The sequence below is a fragment of the Monodon monoceros genome, unplaced genomic scaffold, assembly GCF_005190385.1.
Source record: "Monodon monoceros isolate NGI ecotype Baffin Bay Population unplaced genomic scaffold, NGI_Narwhal_1 Super_Scaffold_19, whole genome shotgun sequence".
Classification (NCBI taxonomy): Eukaryota; Metazoa; Chordata; class Mammalia; order Artiodactyla; family Monodontidae; genus Monodon; species Monodon monoceros.
Window position 1 is genome coordinate 63,228,884 of NW_021703775.1, and position 23,984 is coordinate 63,252,867.

The window sequence follows — 23,984 nt, forward strand, 5'->3', positions numbered from 1 at the left end:
TCTGTTTATTTCGCAATTGACAAGGGTAAGGGGGCCTTTTTGGGGGAGGCGCTTGGGTGCCCTGAATTTAGCTTTATGAAGCTGAGCTAACATTTATTTTGGTAATACTTAAACCTAGTATTTTTACAGACCCTTTTATGAATTCTGTTTGTCCAACATCAATTAAGTGCCGGATTATATTAAAAAGCATTTATTACAATGATTTTTTTAAAAGTCCTGTTTAGAACAAGTCAGACAAACATGATTCATGCTTCTAAAATTCCAAATCTGGGATCCTTTAGAATATAAATAATATTGAATATATGTAAACAAAATTTCACTACAATGAAAAATTTAAAAGGTCTGTTTCTGTAGCCCGTCACAGTTATTCTTAATTAATCTGCTCTGTTCCTTTTCCATAAATCTTTCAATCTATAGAGTGAAAAAGGGACTTGTGGATATGCCATAAACATTGTGGATGGGCGTGGCGTCTTTTTCTTGTTGCTAGAAATTAATATCTATTTCCTTGAATTCTATGTCCACCCTAGATGCCAGTGAAATTTGAGTTGTATCTTCAGACTGTCCTGTATCTGTTTATTAGTATAGGAGTAAGGTGCATTTGGTGAATCTTACGGGAGCCAAGATAAGTTTTGTAGGTCTCACTTGGCAGGTTTATAGAACAAGTGCCAGAAATGGTGGTATTTATAATCGGATAGAATTAAAATAAGTGAGGAAGAATTTAATACTCTTTTAAAATTACAGAAGCATTGGGCAGAGATGACTGTAGTTTTTATGGATAGTTGAGAAGACTTGACTTGGTGATGGTTTGATGGGCTTCTTTTTATATTCGAAGATACTATTAGTAGTAAAATAGCTTTGTTTACCTAAAGAAGTATTGTACATTTCTGTAATTTAAATAGATATTTTTAGTATTCTGTACCTCATATTTTTAAATGGTTTTCTTTAAACATTAATTTATAGATTTTAAGAATTCAGCAATATTATGTATATTATCCATTCCACTATTAATAAATGTTCCACTTTTTAGTGCCAACACATTGGAAAACTATTTTTATTCTTATATTTCTTAAATGACTTTTTTTTTTTTTTTTTTTCTGTTTTCTGTTTTCTTTAAGCCATAAGGATGAGTTTACCATTATTCCTGTATTGGTTGGAGCTCTGAGTGAGTCAAAAGAACAGGAATTCGGAAAACTCTTCAGTAAATATCTAGCGGATCCTAGTAATCTCTTTGTGGTTTCTTCTGATTTCTGCCATTGGGGTAAGTTCTAGATTTTAACATTTCATGGTAGATATTATGTACTTGTGGTTAAAGGTATCTTTTCATTCTAAGCTCTGATTTTCAGTTCTTTATCACTTTCCGTGGAAAGTTTTACTTTTAGCAACAGTGTTTAAAGGTGAATAAAAAAAGTCTTTTGGTCATTTAAAAAGGATGAGATTGTAATAGGGGATTATGGATACATTTCCAAAGGCGACTGGTATAATTGGATTCACACTGTGAGGGCATCCTTGCTTAGACACTTAGGTTAGTGGGAGTTAAGATTTTTTAACCCCATTTCCAGATAGAGTTGTGTGATAGATTCTCTGAAGTTAAATTTTTGGTAGATAAAACAAATGTTCTTTAGACCGTAGAAGAGCACTGTGTGCTATGCAAGTCCTTTTCCACATTTCCTTTTTTGTAAGTAGTCTTTTCTTCTTTCTTTTTTTTCCTTTGGTGCTTAATTTTTGCCCATAGTTGCCAGTTTAGAACTACCCTCCAAAGGTTGTTACATGTTAGCTATTAGCACTGTGGTCTAAATTGGTAATGGTTCATAAGGGTAAGGACTCCTAAGTGATTTTTGTTATTATTGTGAATTAAAACAATAAGGAAGCTTCACAGTGAATAGATCATAAAGGAAGTGAGACATTTATGGATGCCTTGTTTAGTAAATTTTGTGTTTTGAATTCTTTGGATACAATTTGTTCTCATTTATCCATTACTGTTGTAGAATATTTCTGAATCCTATTCCTTTTAGGACATCTCTTTGACTCATTTATTTTAATGGTTTAAGGATGCCATTATCTGTTCATTCTTTAGTTATTTCTTTGATTATAGTAAAGACATAAGGCACAACACCATAATTTTTCAGATAAAGAATGGCCAGAAAAACATCCTTAATGAGATATAGGGAGCCCTGGCTTTTACATGTCTTATCATTGATTGCTGGAGTTTATTCAACATTTATCAGGCCTGGATAGGCTGGTTTCTTCTTCTCTTACCTCATGCTGCACTATGCATGGCCTTGAGATTTCGGTTCAAGAGAACCATCCTCCCTAATGGTCTAGATAAGTATCTCTGTTTAAGTCACTGATTTCTCAGCTGGGGCTGCCTGTCCCCCCAGGAGACATTTGGAAATGCCTAGAGACATTTTTGGTCATCACAGCTGGGGTGGGGAAGGAGATGGGGATGCTATTGGCATCTAAGGAGTAGAGTCCAGGAAAGCTGTTAAATAAACATCCTACAATGCACGGGACAGCCCCCCACATCAAAGCATTATCCTGCCCCAAATGTTGATAGTGCTCAGGTTGGAAGCCCTGGATTAGGGTATGCATGTAGCTCTGCTACCTTGTCAAACTCATTAAGAGGCTCTCAGGGTTCTTTAATAATGAATTCTATTTGCTAGTTGGTTTGCTACCTTTGGCAGAAGTTATTTTTTATGGATATAAGTATATTACTTAGATCTGAGTAGGTAGATGCTTGAAAGAGTTCTTTTCTTGGGAACTTTGAAGTTTGGTAATAAAACTAGGGAGTATCATTATTGAAAAAAAAGGCTATTTTACTTAGTGTTATGAATTTGTGTTGATAATAAAGCATGTTTTAGAAATTAAAAGTTCCTGAAGCATGTGTTCCCTCCCTCTTCACTTTTAATTAAGGCTCTTATGAATCATTTAAAATCACTTTTATGATTTGAATAATTCACTCCCCTGATAGTGTTCTTCAGGGCCCTCCCTCAAGTTTGGCAGCATGTACAACCACAGCATAAATCCACATAAAACATGAGTAGATGTTTTAATATTGCTCTTTTACGTGGACTCATCCTTTTTACCTCATTGATGATTATAAAGCAAATCCTAAGCCACTACTATACTTAAGTAGAATGTTGAGAGAGAAAGATGAATTTTGTCTTATATTCTATCTAGGTCCTCAGAAAATTATTTAGGCCATTTGATCTCCTGATTTCTTGAAAATTTTGGAATTTAAATTGCAAGATAGAATTTTTTGGTGATAATTACAAAAAAGAACTCAAAATTTCCAGAGGTTGATAAATGTTAGCTATGGGAATCATCTAGAGACTAAAACATATTTATATTTACATTTGGTGATTAAGTAATGGAACTTTTTCAAGTGTTTATTTTTTCAGTATCACTATCACTAACAATACTCATTAAGTGCTTACTTTGTACTTATGGAAAGCACTGTACTAATTCTTGTTAGGAAATTTGATGGAGGTTTGGGAGTAAGTGGAAAGAGTTACATGGACACTATTCCAAAATTGGTAGACTTCTTTCTACAATAGTAATAGTAACTGTCATTCTTGTAAAATAAGCTTCATTTTCTATTTTATATGCCTGTTGAAATAATATGAATCATTGGCTAGTTATGGGTTAAACTGTGGTTACTTAGAAATTGTTTCATATTTTTCAAATTCATGCTTTAGTGGCATTGGTCATCTTTCCTAAATTAATGAGGGGTATATTTCCATCTCAAAAGTCTAGCTTTTTCTCATGACAATAATAGTAGTTTCTTCTTGTTTTAAAGATGCTGTGCAGATTGATCTTACCATACTAAATAATGATGACACTGAATTCTAAGTCATTTCACAGGAAGGATTCATTTCCTCAAGTACTCCGAGATCTTAGAAGTTTCATTGAGTTAGGCTCTTAACACACTCCACATTTCTGAATAGCTGGTTTTTGAAGAAAAATCACTTAATTGATTATGGTACAGTTGATCAATTACTCACATATATACAGTGGAATTTTTTTGTTTTTGTTGAACAATAGAGTACTGGCAGTGACGACATCTTTCATCTCTAGTGGTCATTTCTCTTTATATAATATAATGTCCAGCTTCTGTGGAAAATAAAATGAGAAACTTGATGATAGAGACAGTTAGGAGACCTATATGTGTGTAACTGGAAGGATTTTGCCTTTGTCAGCCTTATTTGTTAGCCAATGTCCATTATAAGAGTGACTTTTTTTTTAAGGGTATTTTACTTTAAAGATGTTCATCTTTCAGATACCATTTAGCTCTTATTTAGACTTGAAAGATATATTAGAGAAAAAATAGAAAGATTAAAATACTCTCAATTTTTCTTTTTGGGTGACAGAAGCAAAGGGAGAGTTGGGAACCTAGATTCTGTTGTGCCCTGTCTTTCTATCCCCTCACTTGAATCACCCCACCAACCCCCTGCGTTTCAATTCCTGCGTTTTATTTGATCATTAGGGAGTCCAATAGGATGATGTTTCCCTGGTAATGTTTTAATGATCCCACCTCTTTTCACCTTTCCTACTACTACCAGGAAGAGTGGCATACATTTGCTGCTAGTATTTGACTTTTACCATGGTGAAGTAATGTTGTCCCCATACTTTGTGTACTTACCAAGTTCCACATCCTAGAGGATGGCTCCATGTAAGAGGATTTTGTCTGGGCCTATTTTAGTTTTTCTAGTTAGTAGAATTTTTATTCTATTTTCCTGAGTTTCATTTTTGCTCTTTTCCGTATATACTGTTAATATTTGTGTTTTCCTGATCACCCTGAACTTTATACTTCCAAATTTAGATTACTGACAACTTTCATTAACATAACTTTCAGTTAACTTCTAAGAAGTTTCTGAATGAAACTGGACCTAACAGAAATTGATTCTTTAAAAGTGGGTTCATGCTTCTATTTAATTTTCTTTTTAAATGGTAGTTTTAAGTTCAAATCAGTTTCAATAAATTTATTTGGTAGATGTTAATGATAAATTATATTATTTTGTTAAAATATGAATAGAGTTTACACTACAGTCACTTCAGCAGTTTTGGATTTTTATCTATAAACTTATATTTGTCTAGGTTTACGTAATTTCTTTTTTATAAATATGTGCCACTTATTAAAATTGGCATTCTCCTTCAATGTTTATGAAATTTGTATCTTTATTCAGAATTCTAGTTTAATATATATTAACACGTGATTATTCATGCATACTCTTCTTCCTTTCTGTTGTTAGTCTCTTGGGTCTGAGGGTATTACTATTTTCTAAATATTTAAATTGGTTTGAGTGTAAGTTAGCTAATTCCTGAAATATATCTTATTCAGGCTTTCACATTTGTCTTCTCAAATACTGGTACATACTGATTTCACATATTTAGGGTTTTAATCTTTTACAAGTTTGAGATCAAGCCAATAATTTTACATTATACCTAAGACTTCAGAATGAAAGGACTATAGTATTTTGCTTATAAAAATGATTACCTTATTTGAGATACTTAGATGATATTTTCTTTGTGAAGTACATTTTTTCTTTGGTAGTGACGTCAATTATGAGTGTCCCCAGTTTAGGTCCTTAGTGTACTGTGGTTTAATAGTCTATCTCACAGGTTGTTGTGAGGTTTAACTCAAATATTTGAAAACGTTTTAACATATAAACATAAAGTGGTTAAGTAAATGTATAACAGTACAGTTTTTACTGGACATAAGTCTGGTAGTCTGTCTTACTGACTGATCTTTTGGGGGCTTTATTGAACAACTTTCCAAGCTCATGTTTATTTCTGCAATCTAGTGTATAGCTTAATGTTGAGGTATTCAATATTTTTTTTACTTTTTGTTTTGAGGTAATTCAAAAGTAGTGTTGGTTCTTGTACCATTCATTGTTATGTTTGTCCTCATTAGTTGATTGTTGTGTGTTAAACAGACATCCCTGGAGCTTATTCTCCACACTCTGTGAATCCACTCATTAATCACCAGTCACCTTTGGAGATGGGAAAATTACTTACCTGTATTTCTTTTTCTCAGAAAGCGTGCTCTGGAATGGATTCACAAATGAGCTACCCTCCTTCCCTCAAAGAGTAAGGTTTCTGCTTTACAGGATTTTTTTCTTGGGTTATTTTTCCTCTCATCTTTTGAATTTGAAAAGAACTGAGGGAAGGCACCTGAAGAAACTACTGACATACTCACTAGGGGAGTTCCAAAGCTTGTGCTGCCCCTAGGGGCAGTGTCAATGGCTCTTAAAGCTAGAAAGCTCATACTTGGAGTTGAAACAGGGGCTCAAAGAATCCATTTTCCCAGTGTACCTTCTGAAAGGATAAGTTTCAGGTAAGTAATTTTCTCTTACTATGTGATATGCTTTATTCATACTTATATAAAAGTTCACAAGTCCAGTTCTCCAGGCACATAGGCAACTATATTTGTTCAATTTAGACGCATAAACTTAACTGAATGTTAGAAATATTGTAAAACAAAACTCATGAGGTACATGAAATCATAATATATTTTAAATGAACCATAAATACTTAAAATTGCATTTATGATCAGTGTATTGCACTAGGATTATCTTTTTTTATTTCTTGTTAAATAAAATTTTGACAAACTTTATTTTTTAATAATTAGAAACAAAAAAATCTTTTGAACTCAAATTCCAAGTAGTATTTAACTGAACTTGTATGTGTGTGTACTCATGTGCACACACACATATATTCATACATATGTATGTATATACATTTAGGCTAGGATGATGGCAACTATTTACTTCAAATTAGATGCTTTCTTTAAGTATATTGACCAGAATGTAGTAATTTTGAAAAATAATTTTGAAATGTTTGTATAATTAAAAACAATGATCGTAAGACAATTTGAGCTATCATAAGTAGGATACTTTTTTCAGTGTAGTAGCTTAGTAGTGTAAATTTAGCTTCTTAACTGATAAATCCTTTAACACTTATCAAGTATTTCTGCTCAGTTCTTCAGCTACTAAATGGGAGGTGGCTACTAAAGAGTAGCAAAAAGTAGATAGCAAAATATTAAACATTTGCTCATTGATTTTCTGTGTATATTTTCATTCTTATTAAATCACATGTTGATTTAGTATTTTAACTTACTTTAAACATTCTATGTACTTCTCTCTTACTTCAGAAGTAGTTTTTAAGTAAAAGTTACATTGAAAATGGTCCATATGAACAATACCGAGTTTTAAAATATAGTTACACTTCTGACTTAGATTAAGGCAGGTTTGACCAACTTCAGCGTTTGAAACAGCGGCTCTGAACTTGGAAATAAATAGAAAGGACTTTCGAATAGTAAATGTCACAAAGTACATGCATTTTTCTTTACACCTGAGAGTAGCAGTCTTGAGATAAGACAATTATGTCCCAGTCACAGGGATTATTGACAACTAAAACTGACAGTTAGCACCAGAAGCAAGAAAAAGAGAATGTGTTAGTATAAACCTGAAGCAGCTCGGGTTCAAAGAATATTCATCTTGATTTCATCCAAGGATATTACTCTTATTACAGTGACAGCGAGTTAGAATTTTCTTGTCTAAGATTATTCTTTTAATTGTTTATTCATTTCACAGAAGATTTGGGGCAGCTTCATCAAAAGAACTTTGAAACAGAAGTAGAAATTTAGTACCAATGAATTGAATCACTAAGTTATTATGACAGACATTATATTTGGCTTTGAATCTTCTGGCAGCCAGCTGGCGAATAGGAAAAATAGGGTGAATTATATAGTTCCTGTTGTTAGCTAGGAGGAAGTACATATATTCTTTAAAGAAAAACAAAGCTATACTTAACTCTAAATTTTGTAAGAAATGTCTGATGAATTATTTAATATAGGGGTACTCAGTGATAGAATTGTCGCTGTTTAAGAATTTTTTTAGTGCAAGGACTGTAATGAATCTGATAGTTATAGCAACATGCAGTAATCTCCAGTGTTTACCAGAAAAGGTTGTTATATTCAGAATGCAGGTAATTGTCTCAGAACCCTATTGCTTGATTATAGGATATCATGAATTTTAAGATGAAATATTTATTTAATAGTGGCGCTGGGCAGGGGGTGCAGGGAAATAAGAACTGCCACATTGAGTAGCTGTGCATGTTAATGTATGTGAAAAGTTAATATGTGAAAGTTAAGGAAATATGGTATATTGTAGAAAGGTCACCATCAGAGATGATTAGCATCAACAAGTTAATGAAATGTTAAGAACTGTGATGTGTAGTTTCTCTAAAAAAGGACATCAAAAGGGTGTTATAATTTTACATGTCTCATTATTTATAAGGTGATTTTTTTAGTGAGATAAACAGAAAACTTAAAAATCATAATTATCCAGCCAAAGAAACCCGCCTCCTCAGATGGGAGGATAATAATTGGATATGTGAACTTCGCTGTAAAATTGAAGCACAAGATGCATAGTATGTGTGTGTATGATTAGTGTACTCTGATACCTTCAAAATTGCGTTTTGGTGAATCTTTAAAAATAAAGAATATAAAAGTAATGAGTTCTTGGAAATAAAGGCATTGCTGAAAAATAGGTTTAGATATATCTGAAATACAACATAATCAGTTGAATAATAATATGTAATTAATTATGAATATGTTTAACTTTTGGCTTTTCTTTGACTATAGTAGGAAGCAAATTTTATTTCCTGAGCCTTTTGTTTTCTACCTTCTTTTTAAACTTCTTCCATTTTACCCTCTCTGTTCTTTGGAGAATAGCTAAACATTGAATGTCCTGTGCTTGTACCTTTGTTGAGATTTTATTGTCAGAGTAGGACTATTTGTTATATTTATACTTCTGTGTATCCTACTTAAAGGCACTTGTATTGATCCTTTTCCAAGTAGAAAATTTTGCAAAAATGAGATAAATTTTTAAAATCTAGGTCATAAAAATTATACAAGCCACATATATCTCTGACCTACTTTTTTTCTTTCTTTTCTGTGGTAGAGATTAAATCTTTGCATTTGTACAACAAAAGCTAAGCTTTCATTGATTTGTTAAATTGAGATAGTTTCCTTAAGCCAAATTTTCTTGAATCATATTCTTGGCGTTTACTTTCCATTATAGACCGATATAATATGTTTAACAATGCTTCTAACTTTTAAACTGTTTGTTTCCATAGTCTTTTGTATTGCTCGTGACTTTAAGGTTTTACAGTTTGAAATAGTTTTTAACATCATGAAACACTGGTGATATATCATTTCTTTATTACTTTCCCAAATATGCCTTTTATTTTTATGTACAAGGGCTCTTGGGAATGATTCTCTCAGAGGCTTAAGCTGTGCTTTGCCTTCCATGAGAACTGAAATTATTTGGTAAGCGCTTGCTTTCTTTTTAGCTTCTAATTTTTCCCTATTTTATTTTGTACATGATATTTGTTTCAAGGTCAAAGGTTCCGTTACAGTTACTATGATGAATCCCAGGGGGAGATTTATAGATCCATTGAACATCTAGATAAAATGGTAAGTCCTTCAGGTGTGGGGTTTTACTGCTCTAAGATTTTTTCTTTAATTTCAGATTAGTGATTCAAGACTTAATATGTTAAAATATACAATGGGCTAATAATTCTTTCCCTATCTTTAACTAAATGTGCAATATATATTTTGTAGTCATGTGATACTGATTATAAAAATAATCCCTGTTCTATTAGTAGAAATTTCCTTCATCTTAATTTTATTTGATTAATTACACCTTGAATAATTAGATACAGATTTTTAGATACTATTTGGGGAATGTCTTAGTTTTAGGGACAATGGGATACTAATTCCATTACTTACTGTTAAGCAGAAACAACCATAGCAAATTCTAAGTTTATTTTATTATTTAGTTATATTTTTTGGCCATTTGGGTTTTTATTAAATGGAATTTTAATTTGTTTTAAATTAGAATTTTAAAGCATTATTGTATTCTTAACTAGTCCAGGAGTTGAATCTAGCAGATATATCACTAATTCTCTCTGACCTTCAATAGATCGTTTCAATTTTCTAGTCTTCAATTTGTCATCTCTAAGATGAGAGACTTGGAGAGGCTTGGTCTCTAAATTGTCTTTAAACTCCACCAGGCTTTAAGTCTGTAATCTGTTAAAGTTAAAGTCAACTTTACCAGTGTGTGAAAAGCTTTATGTATATGTTTTAGTATAAAAATATTTAGTCTAAAGTAGATAAAACATTTTACTAAGGAATCTGGATCTGAAACTATAAGTAGATTATATTGAGTAGTATTATTTTATTAAAAGTCAAATGGAATGAATGCAGTTACTTAGAAGATTTTATCATACAAAATAGTTACTTAGGAGATTTTATCATATTTAAATTTATTCTGTTACTTTAAATCCAATTATGGCCTAATGCTTTTACCTTTGGAATTTTGTTTGGATTTTAATTCACTGACTTTTGTTTTTTTTTTGGCTTTATTATGTTGCCATTTCAGTCAGTTAATTCTTTTCTGGCTATTATTCTAATCTTATTTTTCTGAGGTTTAGTTCTTAGTTGCCTCAGAAAACTTTCTGGTTCTATATCATTTATTTTCTTCATATAGCAAATGGTTAATGAGTATCCACTGTGTGTCTGGTACTATGTGAAGTACTGAAGATACTAAGAAGAGAAAACATGATCTCCCACTTAATGGATCTTACAGTCTAATCATCGAACAGATTTAGAAAGAAGCTGTTACAATATAGAGATATAAGATATTTATGAGGCAGCGTGGAAACACGGGTCTCCTTACTATTTCTTGATAATGCCATATGTGTGCCTAGCTTAGGGCTTTTGCCCTCTTTGCACTGGACTGTCTCACTTACTTTATGGCTTTGCTCCATTTTCACCTTCCCAATGAGGCCTACTGACCACCGTATTTTTTTTTTTTTTCGGTACGCGGGCCTCTCACTGTTGTGGCCTCTCCCGTTGCAGAGCACAGGCTCTGGATGCGCAGGCTCAGCGGCCATGGCTCACGGGCCTAGCCGCTCCGCGGCATGTGGGATCTTCCCAGACCGGGGCACGAACTCGTGTCCCCTGAATCGGCAGGCGGACTCTCAACCACTACGCCACCAGGGAAGCCCTGACCACCGTATTTAATTTGACATGTTACACTCCACCCTTTCAGCATTCCCAGTCCACCTTACCGAGTTCCACTTTTTCTTCTAAGAAACTGAATATTTTACTTATTTATTATATAAGGATATTTGTTTTGTTCACTAATGTATCCAAGTGCTTAGAATAGCAATTGGAACATAAGTAGGTGCTCAACAAATATTTTTCAAATGAATGAATTGGTGACTATAATCTTCCTATATACATAATTGAGTTAAATGAATACCCTAAGTGTACTCTGAGAAAGAAATAAAAGGAAAGTAATTTATAATATATTAATATATATTTAATAATGTAAATGCTCAGGCACCAACTGTACTAAAAGAGACAATGAAGTAGTTAGATGCTTACACATAGTATCATTAATATAACAGCCACATACAAACAGTTGTTTATATTTGTCTTACGTTTACCAAGTTACGTTGGTGGGTGACTTGATTTTCCAAAATGGTGAACATTTCTTAGCAAAACTGTAAACTAAACAAAGTACAGTCTTCCCTCACTTTATATGATAGTTTGTTCCTGGGAAATCTATTGTATATTAAAATCATGCAAAACTTCTTTGTGTTTGTATGTAAAATGGCGTTAGAGTGTAGATAATTATAAGCAGGTTTTTCGCATACATGGACATGTGAAAGTGTTATAGGATGAGAACAGTTCTTTCTGTGTGGGACTGTCCTGTATTGCAGGACAGTCAGCATCCCTGGATTCCACCTACCAAATCCCCTGACAGTATCTTCTAGTTATTGGCACAACCCAGAAATGTGCCCACAATTTTCCATTATGCCCCTGTGGTGAACAGTTATTCTGTGACCTTACCCTGCTTTATTTTTCTTCTTAGTACTTATTACTATGTGACTTATTATTTGTTGATTTGTTGATGAAAACTTGCCCTATTAGATTACAAGCTTCGTGAGATCAGGATCTTTGTCCATTTTGTATCAGCCTGTTTGTGGTACTCAGTATATGTATTTGTTAAATTAATGGATGAGTGGATGGGAGAGTAGTGAGAAATTAGGCTAGAGAATCTAGAACAGGCTGTTTAAAGGATATCTAATAGGAAAGTGATAAAATCAGATTGTATGTGAATAGATCGTATAGTTGCAGTGCAGCAAATGGGTTGGAGGGATGCCAGAGGAGAAATGAGTAGACTAGTTTGATAATCCAAGTGAGACATGGTAATTTAGACAGTGGATGGGTTGGTGATGGTGGAAGAGAGGGACAGAGTGGATGTATCCAGTATATTTTAGAGACAAATTGATGATAGAACTTGGAGATCAATTGAACTTGGAGGGGAAGGAGATATCAAGGATAATTCCTTCTAAAAAATAACAACAAACTAGTGAATATAACAAAAAAGAAGCAGACTCACAGATTTAGAGAACAAACTAGTGGGTACCAGTGGGGAGGGGGGGAGGGGCAGCATGGAGGTGAGGGAGTGGGAGGTACAAACTATTGAGTGTAAGATAGGCTACAAGGATGTATCATACAACATGGGGAGTAAAGCCAGTATTTTGTAATAATTGTAAATGGAATGTAACCTTTAACAATTTATAAAAAATAAAAAAGTAAAAAAAGGATGTTTCCTAAATATCTGGCTTATGCTGCTGGTTAAGTCTTGGTTCTGTTCTCTTAAGTCGGAAGCACAAGAAGATAGGACTAGATTTTTTACGAGGTAGGGTGATCATAAATTGTATTAGGATATGTTATATTTGCTATTGCTTTTAAGGCATCCAAATGGAGATGTCAACCAAGTAGGCATTTGGATTTTCTTTTCACCAGTTTTTTGGGTTTTTTTTTGCGGTACGCGGGCCTCTCACTGTTGTGGCCTCTCCCGTTGCAGAGCGCAGGCTCTGGACGCGCAGGTTCAGCGGCCATGGCTCACGGGCCCAGCCGCTCCGCGGCACGTGGGATCTTCCCAGACCGGGGCACGAACCCGTGTCCCCTGCATCGGCAGGGGGACTCTCAACCACTGCGCCACCAGAGAAGCCCTCACCAGTTATTTTTGAGTGCACTTACAGTTCTAGGCACTGGTGGAGATATGGCAGTAAACAAGCCAACTTGCTCTCACGGACATTTTATTCTAATGGGAGGAGATACATTTTTTTTTTTTAAGTTAAGGATATTGTATATAAGTTTCTAATAGTGATGTGTGCTATGCAGAAAATATTAAAAGGGTTTTTAAACAGTATATAATTCTAGGCTGCTTTAGATTGAATGATTGGAGAAAGACTTCCTGAGAAGGAATATTAAATTGAGATATAAATAAGAAGGAGCAAACCAAGTGAAGATTAGAGGGAAGAACATTCTAGACAGAACTGCCATTGCAAAAACTTTATGATGGGAAAGAGGCTAGTGTGTTAGAAGAATGGGAAAAAGGTCAGCGTTGTAGGAATATAGTAGATAGGGGTTAGAGTGACACAGCTCTGGTAAGAGAGGTGGGCAGGGATCAGATAATGTAGGGCTTTATAGTCCAGGGTAAGAAATTTATGTGAATACAGTGGGAAGTGAAATGATGTAGTAATGAAATAATTATTTTAAAAGTCGGTCTGGTGGTTGTGTAGAGAATAGATTCTACAAGAGGGTCAGGAATAGTAACAGTGGGCATTGGCAGGAGTTTAGGGGAGAGAAGATAGTAATTTGGACTGGGGTGGTAGTAGTGGAGATAGAAAGAAGTTCATAGATTTGAGTTCTTGTATTCAACAGGGCTTTGCTAATGGATTGACTATATTGGTTTGGAGCTCAGAGAAGAGGTCTGGAGTAAGTTTGGGCATTCTCAACATGTAGATGGTAATCAAAGCCAGGGCAGAGATAAGGTTGTCTACTATAGTAATCCTCAACCCCATCTTTACAACTGAAATCACTTGTGGAACTTTTTCAAAATAGACCTGCCCATACCCACCCCTGGATATCCACTTTCAGTAATATGGAGAGAGCCCCAACAACTTTATTCCAGAATAGCTTCGTAGGTGAGTTTGAGCTAGCCTATTATGGCCCCTGATCTGTTGAAGTAGAAGAAAATTTCCTATTCATCTTCTTTCCCTTTGTTTTCTACTCAGCTCTTTAAATCATTTGTAAACTTTAATCAGGCAACATTTAATTTTGCAAATGTAAGAATTTGTAAATCAGTGAATTATTGAGTATTTGCTTCATATTAATATGCTTGAATTTAGTATTTGATGTAACATTTGACTTGAACTTGATTTTTGTGGTCCGTTTATTGAAACATTTCTATTTATATATAGAATTTTTTTATAATATATAGAATTTTTAAAGGGGTCTAAAATGGTCTGTTCTTTTATTAGCATGCTATTAATTCAAGTTATAAGTCCATTCTGGGAGTTAGAATAAATGGATTAAAATAATAAGCATGGTTAGGTCTGTACATATACTCATGTATATATGGTTTTATACATGTATGAGTATATGTACACTCACTATTAGGCAGACTCTTATACAATGTGTTTTCTTAATTGGTTTATATAACCAAATGGTGAATATCCCACTGTATATTGCTTTTCACAAGTGTCATTTTATGTTGTAAATAATTTCTTTCATTTCAGAATTAATATCTTAGTTGCTATATACAATCTTTTCAGAGCAAAATATAGTAGGATGCTTCTCTGTACAAGTATTGCAAAAATGTTAGCAGTTGTGAATTGTAATTATACGTTTGGAAAGTTTGATAGAGTGAAAAGATTATTTTTAAGTATAAAGTTTTAGATTTAATTTTTAAAAATTATTATGTTAATTAAGTTTTGGTCCCTTTTTTGTTATCAGAAAAGCCTTATTAAATATAATTATTAAAATGCTAGAAAATAATTGAAAGTTTTTAGTTTCCAAAAGAAAAACTGCTAATTCTTTTTTTTTTTTTTTGGCAAAAATTTTATGTCCAGCATTTGAATATCTTGGAAGTTAATTATGTGAAGAAAACGCATAAGGAAGGAAGAATGAATTGGAAAACAAACAATCTTCCAAATGTTGTATTTGGGAGAAAATAACTAGTTATAAGAGATATAGATTCTGAAAGTCTTAGAATATTACTGACTACTGACCATGTTTTTTGGAAATTAGTACTTTGCAATTTCAGTAATTATAGTGACCAAAGCAGAACATATTTTAAGATGTTGATTTTTGTGAACCTTTTAGATTACATACTGGAAACATTAGCCACATTTATACATATTTTATATATATTACATGACCACAGGTTATTTTTTCCGTACTACTTTTGATATAGACCAGTGTTTCCTTATGGCTATTGGCATACTATTTATGATTTGTCAGAGAGAATCTGAAAATGTCATTGTAGTCAGCTTTGTAACTTCTTTTCCTTCCAAATTTACTAGTAGTCACTTTGTTTACTTTGAACTTCAACTTCTTTTCTTCCTTTTACTCTTCTGAAAGTGAAATTGTTCATGTTTGTCCACTCGTACTTCTTTCTCTTGAACTTAGGCCAGTAGTTTAGTTTCTTTAGTAGTCTTTAGTCGGTTTTACAGCATCATCTTTAAGGTAGCTATTTATTAGTACACTGGTTCTTAGCACTGCTATATTTAGGGTGATTTCTTTTTTCCATAAAATTTCTTTCTAATGAAGATTTTATCTTGATACCTCTTAAAGAAACTAGAATATTTCCTTTTCCTACCTCATCTTCCTAAATGTGTACCCATCTCTTCAACATAAATGTGTATCCTTATTTTAAAAAATAAGGCCACAGTCCTAATGATTTGATAATATGGTTTTAATTATCTGTTAATAATTGATAGACATGATTCTAGTTCTTATTTCTCAAAGACTTCTAAAAATGTTTTGCTACTCTTTTGTGTGTGTTACTTTAGATTACATCTAGGTGATAGTATTTAAAATTAAATTTAAATTAAATAATTTGTTATATATAGATAAACTTTGAAGACCTTTGTTGTCTTATTAGAGTCTTGAATTTGCAGCTCTGTTAAATAGGCAGTTAAAACTGCCTATTAGGTTTGGGATTACCATTTAGGACTTGACAATACAAGCTTTCACTCATTACTTGGAGAGAGTCAGCACAATGATAGATTCCCTCCGCCCTTCTTCCCCTCAAGGTAGGGAGTTAGCTTTCAGTCTGAGAATTTCTTGCTGAAACTGTTAACAAATTCCTCAGAAACCCGTACTGTGATGGATAGGCTGTTGGTGTTTATAATGTCTGTTTGTATCTTAGAGCTGAATGGGTAGTGACCCACTTCACTGCTTCATATTAGAGTAAGTTCATGTGAACAAACTCTCAATATACCAGGCCCTAGGCAAGCTTTCTATCACCTGGACTTTAGATTTACTGATCATATCTTCCAGTATGTTAAGAAATCAAAAAGTTCTTTCGGCGTATTTGGGAAGCATTTTTGTTTTTCATCTTTTTGGAGTTTGTGCAGTAGTATCAAACTAGCATTATCTTCTTGGAATTTTGGTAATAGTAATTTCAAAATTGTTTGCATCAAAACATAAATATATACAAAAGCTTATTTGTCAGTGTTCTGTGTTAGTTAATGGGTGTCCCAGTTTGCAGTTTTACTAATCATTTTTGCTGTTGTTTGCAAACTTCATGAATTTTCCATTTGGAGAGGTTCACTCATGAGAAGTGCCTTAATTTTTCTCTCTATCCCTCCTTTATAAAAAGGCATACCTCTTTTTTTATATATAAATTTTTTTTTTTACTTTTGGCTGCATTGGGTCTTTGTTGCGGTGCACGGGCTTCTCATTGCAGTGGTTTCTCTTGTTGAGGAGCACGGGCTTTAGGCGCGTGGGCTTCAGTAGTTGTGGCACGTGGGCTCAGTTGTTGTGGCTCGCAGGCTCTAGAGTGCAGGCTCAATAGTTGTGGCACACGGGCTTAGTTGCTCCACGGCATGTGGGATCTTCCCGGACCAGGGCTCGAACCTGTGTCCCCTGCATTGGCAGGCGGATTCTTAACCACTGCACCACCAGGGAAGTCCCAAAAAGGCATACCTCTTAACTGTCATATTTGTCAGAGAATTGAGTATAATGGAATTGATTCTTGCCCTGGTAGGTACATAGCACACTTCAGGAAATTAAAATTTTAAATGTAATACCTTAACTTCCATCACCTGAATTTTTTACTTTCTGTGTTGTAATTTAACCATTATATCTTCATTTTTAACACTTTATTTATTTACACTTCTCTACATTTATAATTCTATATTTTCTGTGTGAAATTTCTTGGCCAGTTACTTTTAATTCTTTCTCTTCTACAAATGTGATCATTAGTTTTCTTCTCTTTGAATTACTCATGTTAATATATATAAATGTGATGTTTGTTCACAATGTGCTTTGAGATTTTAGTATATACATTTGAACTTCAGTGTTACATGATTTATTAATAAGTGGAATTCTATTTAAGGTAAGCTGTCCTAGACTTCACCCAGGAGCATTGAAAGTTCTTTTATAATATGTATACAAATTGTACCTATGTGAGAGTATTAAAGAATTGTTGGTATGTCTCTTGTTATTCTATATGAAGCAGAGTAAGTCAATGAGAAGCCTAGGATTAGAAATCCAATAGCCTAGGATTAGAAATTTGAGACAAGCTTTTAACCTTTTTTATGCCTTAGTTTCTTCATCTTTAGGGAGTTCTACCTTGATTATGCATATTTATGGAAGAGATTTGTAACCCCATCTCTGCATTACTACTTGGTTTAGAAATATGAGTGATTTTCTACGTACCAGAATTATAATACTAATTGTTTATCTTAGGTTTAACTTTTAAATTAGTTCATATTTCACTCGGTTTGCACCAAATGTCAGTGGAGAATGGTGACCTGTAAGCCTCCTAGTTGACAGGGGAAAACCAACTTAGCCTTAAACACTGGTTGTGGATAAATCTGAGAGTGGCTAATTGATGTGCAAGCAATTGAAAGTTGACTATACACACATACGCTTATCTTTCAGATATATTTGTAGAAAAATATGATAATGTTTATGAAAGACTTGGATATTCTGAAGAAAGATTCTTTATAAAATTAAATTTTGATTTACATACTGCCATTGCAATATTTGTACTGTGTTACCTACTGATGGCTATCATTTTTCAGTTGAGTGTTCATCTGATTACTCTAGGTGATTTTACACTGTGCTTGTTAAAACATGTTGAAATATAATTAAAAAAACACAAAAATGTATCAGTTAATTCCTAAGTTAAACCACCATTTACATTTTTCCCAGAGGATATTAATCCAGTTTATTAAACACAAATGTAAAGTATTTCACCTGAATAAGAAAACAAGGTAAGGTAGTTGGTGAATGGATGAGTTAGAATCATTGATTTATTTGCTTGATTCAGATGAGTTAAAGTTGCTCTGTATTGATGTATTTTGAGCACATTATTTTGAATGCCTTTGCAGAATACAGAATTAAGTATAAACAAGTGTCCAAATGATAGTTATTGTTTCAATAGTAGTCTAAAATTTTTGATTCTCAATTAAAATCTTGAAAGCAAAGCTTTCTAGTTTAAGAGATAAAGAACTTTTATTTTTTCAACTTATTTGTAAAGACCCATTTTGCTTAAGCTTTTATCAGTCTTTTATGAGCTTTAAATTGATTAAAATACATTAACTATTTTCTTAGTTTGTGGACTCTTTTTATCACATACCTAAATACTGATAATTCAAAATGCCTTACACACTGTTGATGTTTAAGTATATGTTATGGAAAAAGATAAATTATAATCAGCTCTTGATTATTTATACCAGTGGTATGAGAAATATAATGGACATTGGAAAAACAGCCATGTATCAAATTTAATTTTAGATTTTGTGTGAAAATTTTCACAACAGGTTTACTTGTGTAAATATTATATATGAAAAACATAAAATCATGAAATGTTTGAGGATTTGTGAGCTGAGTGACAACTGGGGAAGGTGGTGTAGAAACATACCAGGAGGTCAGAGAAAACTGGAGATTAAATGTTTCAGTATGTTTAATATACATACTTAATAAAGTATGTATATTATTGAGAGTTGACTATAATGAGATTATCTTGGATGAATGAATTTGATATTTCACAGAGTTTAATGTTTAATGTATTTTCTTTACTTCTCCTTAATTGAAAAATTATGATTGTTAGCTCTAAGTAACAGTTTTAAAATATAATTAGGAAATAATAAATTATCTTATTTTCTTTTATTCTTTTTTTTCTCTTCTTCTTTTTTTTTAGGGTATGAGTATTATAGAACAATTAGACCCTGTATCTTTTAGCAATTACTTGAAGAAATACCATAATACTATATGTGGAAGACATCCCATTGGGGTGTTATTAAATGTGAGTACCCTTAGGAAGCCTTGATTTTTTAACATTTGATCCTATTATGTTTCAAAATGTCTTAATTGTTATCATCTGTCACACCTTATTAGCTTTGGTTTTAGATATATAGTCAATTTTCTTTCTAGTTCCTTTAAGATAATTTAAATTTCCATTGTTTTGGTTACTTAAATAAAATTATACATCACTGTATGACAGGTCAATACTTTCTTTTAAATACAGAAAGTTATTTAGAAGAGAAACCCATTTTTTTCTCTTGACTCTGAGCCAATTCCAATATGCTCTTTACAAATATAAACCAAAGTAACGTCTCAAGAAATATGGTCTTACTAATTTTTTCGTTTTATTTATTGTTCTTGACTTTATAAAAAATAAATGGAAGATTCTGCTCTTGAGTTTTAGATATTCATAATTTAATAAAGCAAGGCAGATGACATGTATATGTTTTTCTACTTATAACAAAAACAATATTTCATTTAAAGACTGGTAAAGAGGCAGAAGTTTTGGTTAGCTGGATTTTCTAAAGAGATAAAGCATTAATTTTTTTCCTAATAAAACTGAAATTGAAAGGAAATGAGAGACTCAAAAAGAAGACAGTGTACACTCAGGAATGGTTAGAGGAAGTAATAATGGGCTCATTGTTTGGAGAGGCAGAGAAATACTGGAGTTGGTAATGTAGTCTAGAATAGTCTAGGGTAGGAACCTAAAGGTCTAGCATTACTTTACTGTGATTTGAAAAATAGTACATTGTGGATTTTTAGGAAAGGCCTTCTCTTAAGCAGTGTTGATTGACTGGGAGAAAAGCCTGTTAAGGGCTTAAATTGATTTATGAAATTTAAACTAGAATAAGCTATACTAATTTACCAAAGTTTGAATTGGGTCAAATAAAACTTCAGTAAAATAAATGATGAGCCAATTCACAATTAAAGTAAAAACCCTGGTATACCTCTTAGATTTGGTACTCAATTTATATACATTTAAAATTTCAGACAAAGAAAAGACTCCAACATTTCAAGACGAAAGTGGCCAAGGTTTGGTTTAGAGAATAGAAAGAAAGATACTGTGATTTTTAAAATTTTTTATTTATTTATTTTTTAAAGTACCTTATTAAATACAGGGAGAGGTAGAGTGGAAGATGACTGATATTTATCAAGAAGCTAGATTAGGAGAGTTCTTTGAGAGAATGAAATAAGGAGTTCTTTCTTTTTCCTATTTAATATGGGGCGACGAGAAATTCAAGAAACTAAGAGTGAGAGAGAGATCTAGGCTTCAAAGTTAAGCTACCAGCACATTCAAAGAGTGCTCACTTTTTTGTGTGATGTCTGTCATAACCAAATTTTTCTTTTTCTAGGCTATCACAGAGCTGCAGAAGAATGGAATGAATATGAGCTTTTCCTTTTTGAATTATGCCCAGTCAAGCCAGTGTCGAAACTGGCAAGACAGTTCAGTGAGTTATGCAGCTGGAGCACTCACGGTTCACTGAAGCTCTGAATCCTCAGGGATGCCACCTGCACATACTCATACTCTGTCCAGGGTCCCAGCCTAACCCTTACCAAGATACTGGTCCTGGTTTGGGGGGATTCTGAAACCTCAAACTAATGGAACTTTCTTCTCTTCTTTTCTAGTAGGTGTAGTCCTTCCTTAATTTCAACTCATTAAAAAAATGCTTTATAGTTTAGAGCAGTGGAAGGAAGGCTGGCATCAAAATATTTTGATCAAAAAAAAAAAAAAGGCAATGTAAAGGCACAGTTGTGGCAGTCAGTTTTTTGAAAGTTAACTTGTAAAGCATTTACCATATCCTAAATTTGCACTCTTTGCAGACTTGTGCACATATACTCCGCTTTCAGAATAGTTTTGCAAATTGTACACAAACAAACAAAAAGGGTGGAAGCTTTTTAATAAAGAAATTGCATTTATAAATGATCTGTATTAGAATATAAAAATCTCCAGTTATAGTCAATTACTACCCGTGTTGTACAACAGATACCTTCTATTTTAGTTGCTAATAAAGGGCTACACAACTCAAAATAGTCTGATTTAAACTTATTGCTCTGTGGTACATATGAAAATTGTTTTTTATTAATTCCATTTCAGAATTTTTATGTTAAAAGTGGTAAACTTTAGCTCTTATGTAAAAATATGTTAGGATGTATTTTTATATTTTACATATTTATGTGATTTTTTTATCACAGATATTAGAATCATATTTTAAAGTTAGCTTTTAAAATTACATTCAGTTTGCCTTTTTATGTGTGACATCACTTTGTGTCATTACTGTATTATAACACAATATAAATTCAAGATTGGTAAAGAACATAGGTGTAGTCCTGTAATTCAGAGATAGTGCTTGATAGGCAGTAGTCTGCAAATGAGGAAATACTGAAGAATGTTCTTAGTGGTTTTCAAATCATTGCAGACCATACACTGCTGCTATGCTTTTTTAGTGCTTCAAGCAATTTGACTCTCTTACTTGAATTTTTAGCAAGAAGTCATTAACAATAACAAAAAAACCACTGGATTTTCTTACAGTTCTACAATTTTTTTTTGTCATGATTTTTGGTGCGGCTCTTCCAACTAAAATAATGGTATGGTGTTGTATTTCTTCCTTTAGCATAGACCAATCGTAGTCACTTTGGCAAAAAAAAAAAAGTTAATTCAATTAGTTAATATTGGCCATCATGTATGTACTAGATTATACCTATTTTAATATAACAGTGGGTATTATTACATTGGAGAGCATTTATATCTTCAGTGTTATGCCAGAATAGCACAATTTTTAGATGCCTTGCACCAATTTTACTTAAAGATTTCTTACTAAATACCAACTTTCTATACTCAAGAACTGAGATAAAATACTGTAATCTTTTGGATTCAAAACTACCCACCAATCCATATGTGGAAATTATATTCTTACATATTAGTGATTTATTTCCCATCATTCAGATATACTTTTGAGTACTGTAAATATTTATTCCTTATTTATTATATAGACTATAAAAATTTCAAAATTGACTACAGAGTAAATTTTTAATGTTTTCTGGGTATAAAACTAATTACATGATTATTACAGAAAATTTAGAAAATGCTGATAGCTATAAAGAAGAGAAAAAAAATTACCTGCAATCTCACTATTCAGCGATATACACTGTTAATATTTTTTGTATTTCCTTTCGGTCTTTGTCTATGCTATTTATATGTATGAGTGTGTATATGTCTTTGTGTGTGTGCGTAATAACAAAATTGAGATTATGCTGATCATATAGTTGTATATCCTACTTTTTATAACTGACCATCATAAGTACTTCCCCATGTCTTTGAAAATGTGATTTTTAGAAATGGCTGCCTAATATTCTATTGTATGAATACAACATAATTTAACCAGTTCTCTCTTTGGATATTAGATTGTTTCTAATGTTTGACAATTATAAATAATAGTGGGATGGACATCTTTGTATGTGAAATTTGAATTCTATATTAGACTAGTTCTTTAGGATATATTCATGGGAATGGGATAATTGGTTTAGATGGTGAGAACTTTTTAAGCTCTTTAAAATATGACCAAGTTATCCTTCAGAAAGATTGTACCAAATTAGCAGTTTATGAGTACTCATCATACTGCCGCTTTTCCACTATTATTTTTTCTAATCGTTGACAATTTGTTAAGCAAATAATTGGTTGTTCTTTTGATCATTCTATTAAGAGTGGCTTTATAATGAATTATTTTTTTCCCTTCTGTAATTTTATAGTTAATTGATTAATAAAAAACACAAGAGGGTTGGTAGGTTGAGTGGGCTATAGCCCTCTGAGTATGTTTACTCTACATTTAAATCTCCAAAGTACTTCAACATCACTTTACTTTATCCTGGAATATGAGCTATCTTTCTTAGTCATAAAGTAGAAAGAGTTCCAAACTGATAGTTAAGTGTTGGGTTCTGGATCTGCCTCTGCCACTAATTATTTGTCTCACCATAAATATTTCATGTTGTATCAAAACTTTAACTGTAAAATGTAGAGGTGATCTTTTAAGCACTTTCCGGTTTCAAAGTACTTTGATCTTGTGATTTTGCTCTTTAGAGATTCTAATGTCATTTATGTTTAAAAAGCTACATGGTTGAATTGGATTAGAAGTATTATCTTTTGATTTCAACTCTACATACATGAAAACGAAAGTCCTTTTTTTTAATACAAAAGGGAAATTAATTTGCATGGCTTAATGCAGTTAATATTACCTAAATTGTTGAACTTAAGCTTTCCTGCTTTAAGTGCCTTTAAAAGTATTTTTATTTGAAATATAAAATGTAAAGGAAATTTTATGTAGTTCTATATAGTTTCTTTTTTTTGATATACTTTTGAGTTATTAGCAGCAACTTTTTTTTAAACCTTAGATCGCACAGAGCAGTATATTCATGGATTCTTCACTATTCGGGTAATGAGTCCTTGAGAAATGTATGTTAAAGATTAGCTCAGTGAGCAGGTAAGTAAATGCTCTCTGTCTTGGGTGGGCAACAAATCTTTTATACAGAGTAGGGATAAAGGATTATTCAGATTCCAGTGTTTAGATATTCCAATGGAGAT

The 23,984-nt window shown here is 32.6% G+C and overlaps 1 protein-coding gene across 1 annotated transcript in view; it reads left to right on the forward strand.

Moving 5' to 3' along the window:
- Positions 1 to 21,437, forward strand: part of MEMO1 (mediator of cell motility 1) — a 107,800-nt gene extending 86,363 nt beyond the window's left edge. Inside the window, exons 5-8 of the mRNA XM_029231852.1 lie at positions 1,116 to 1,258; positions 9,402 to 9,478; positions 19,305 to 19,409; positions 20,761 to 21,437. Coding sequence (XP_029087685.1) covers positions 1,116 to 1,258; positions 9,402 to 9,478; positions 19,305 to 19,409; positions 20,761 to 20,892 — 457 coding nt within the window. The 3' untranslated portion in view covers positions 20,893 to 21,437. The remainder of the gene's footprint in view (positions 1 to 1,115; positions 1,259 to 9,401; positions 9,479 to 19,304; positions 19,410 to 20,760) is intronic.
- Positions 21,438 to 23,984: the final 2,547 nt, after the last annotated feature.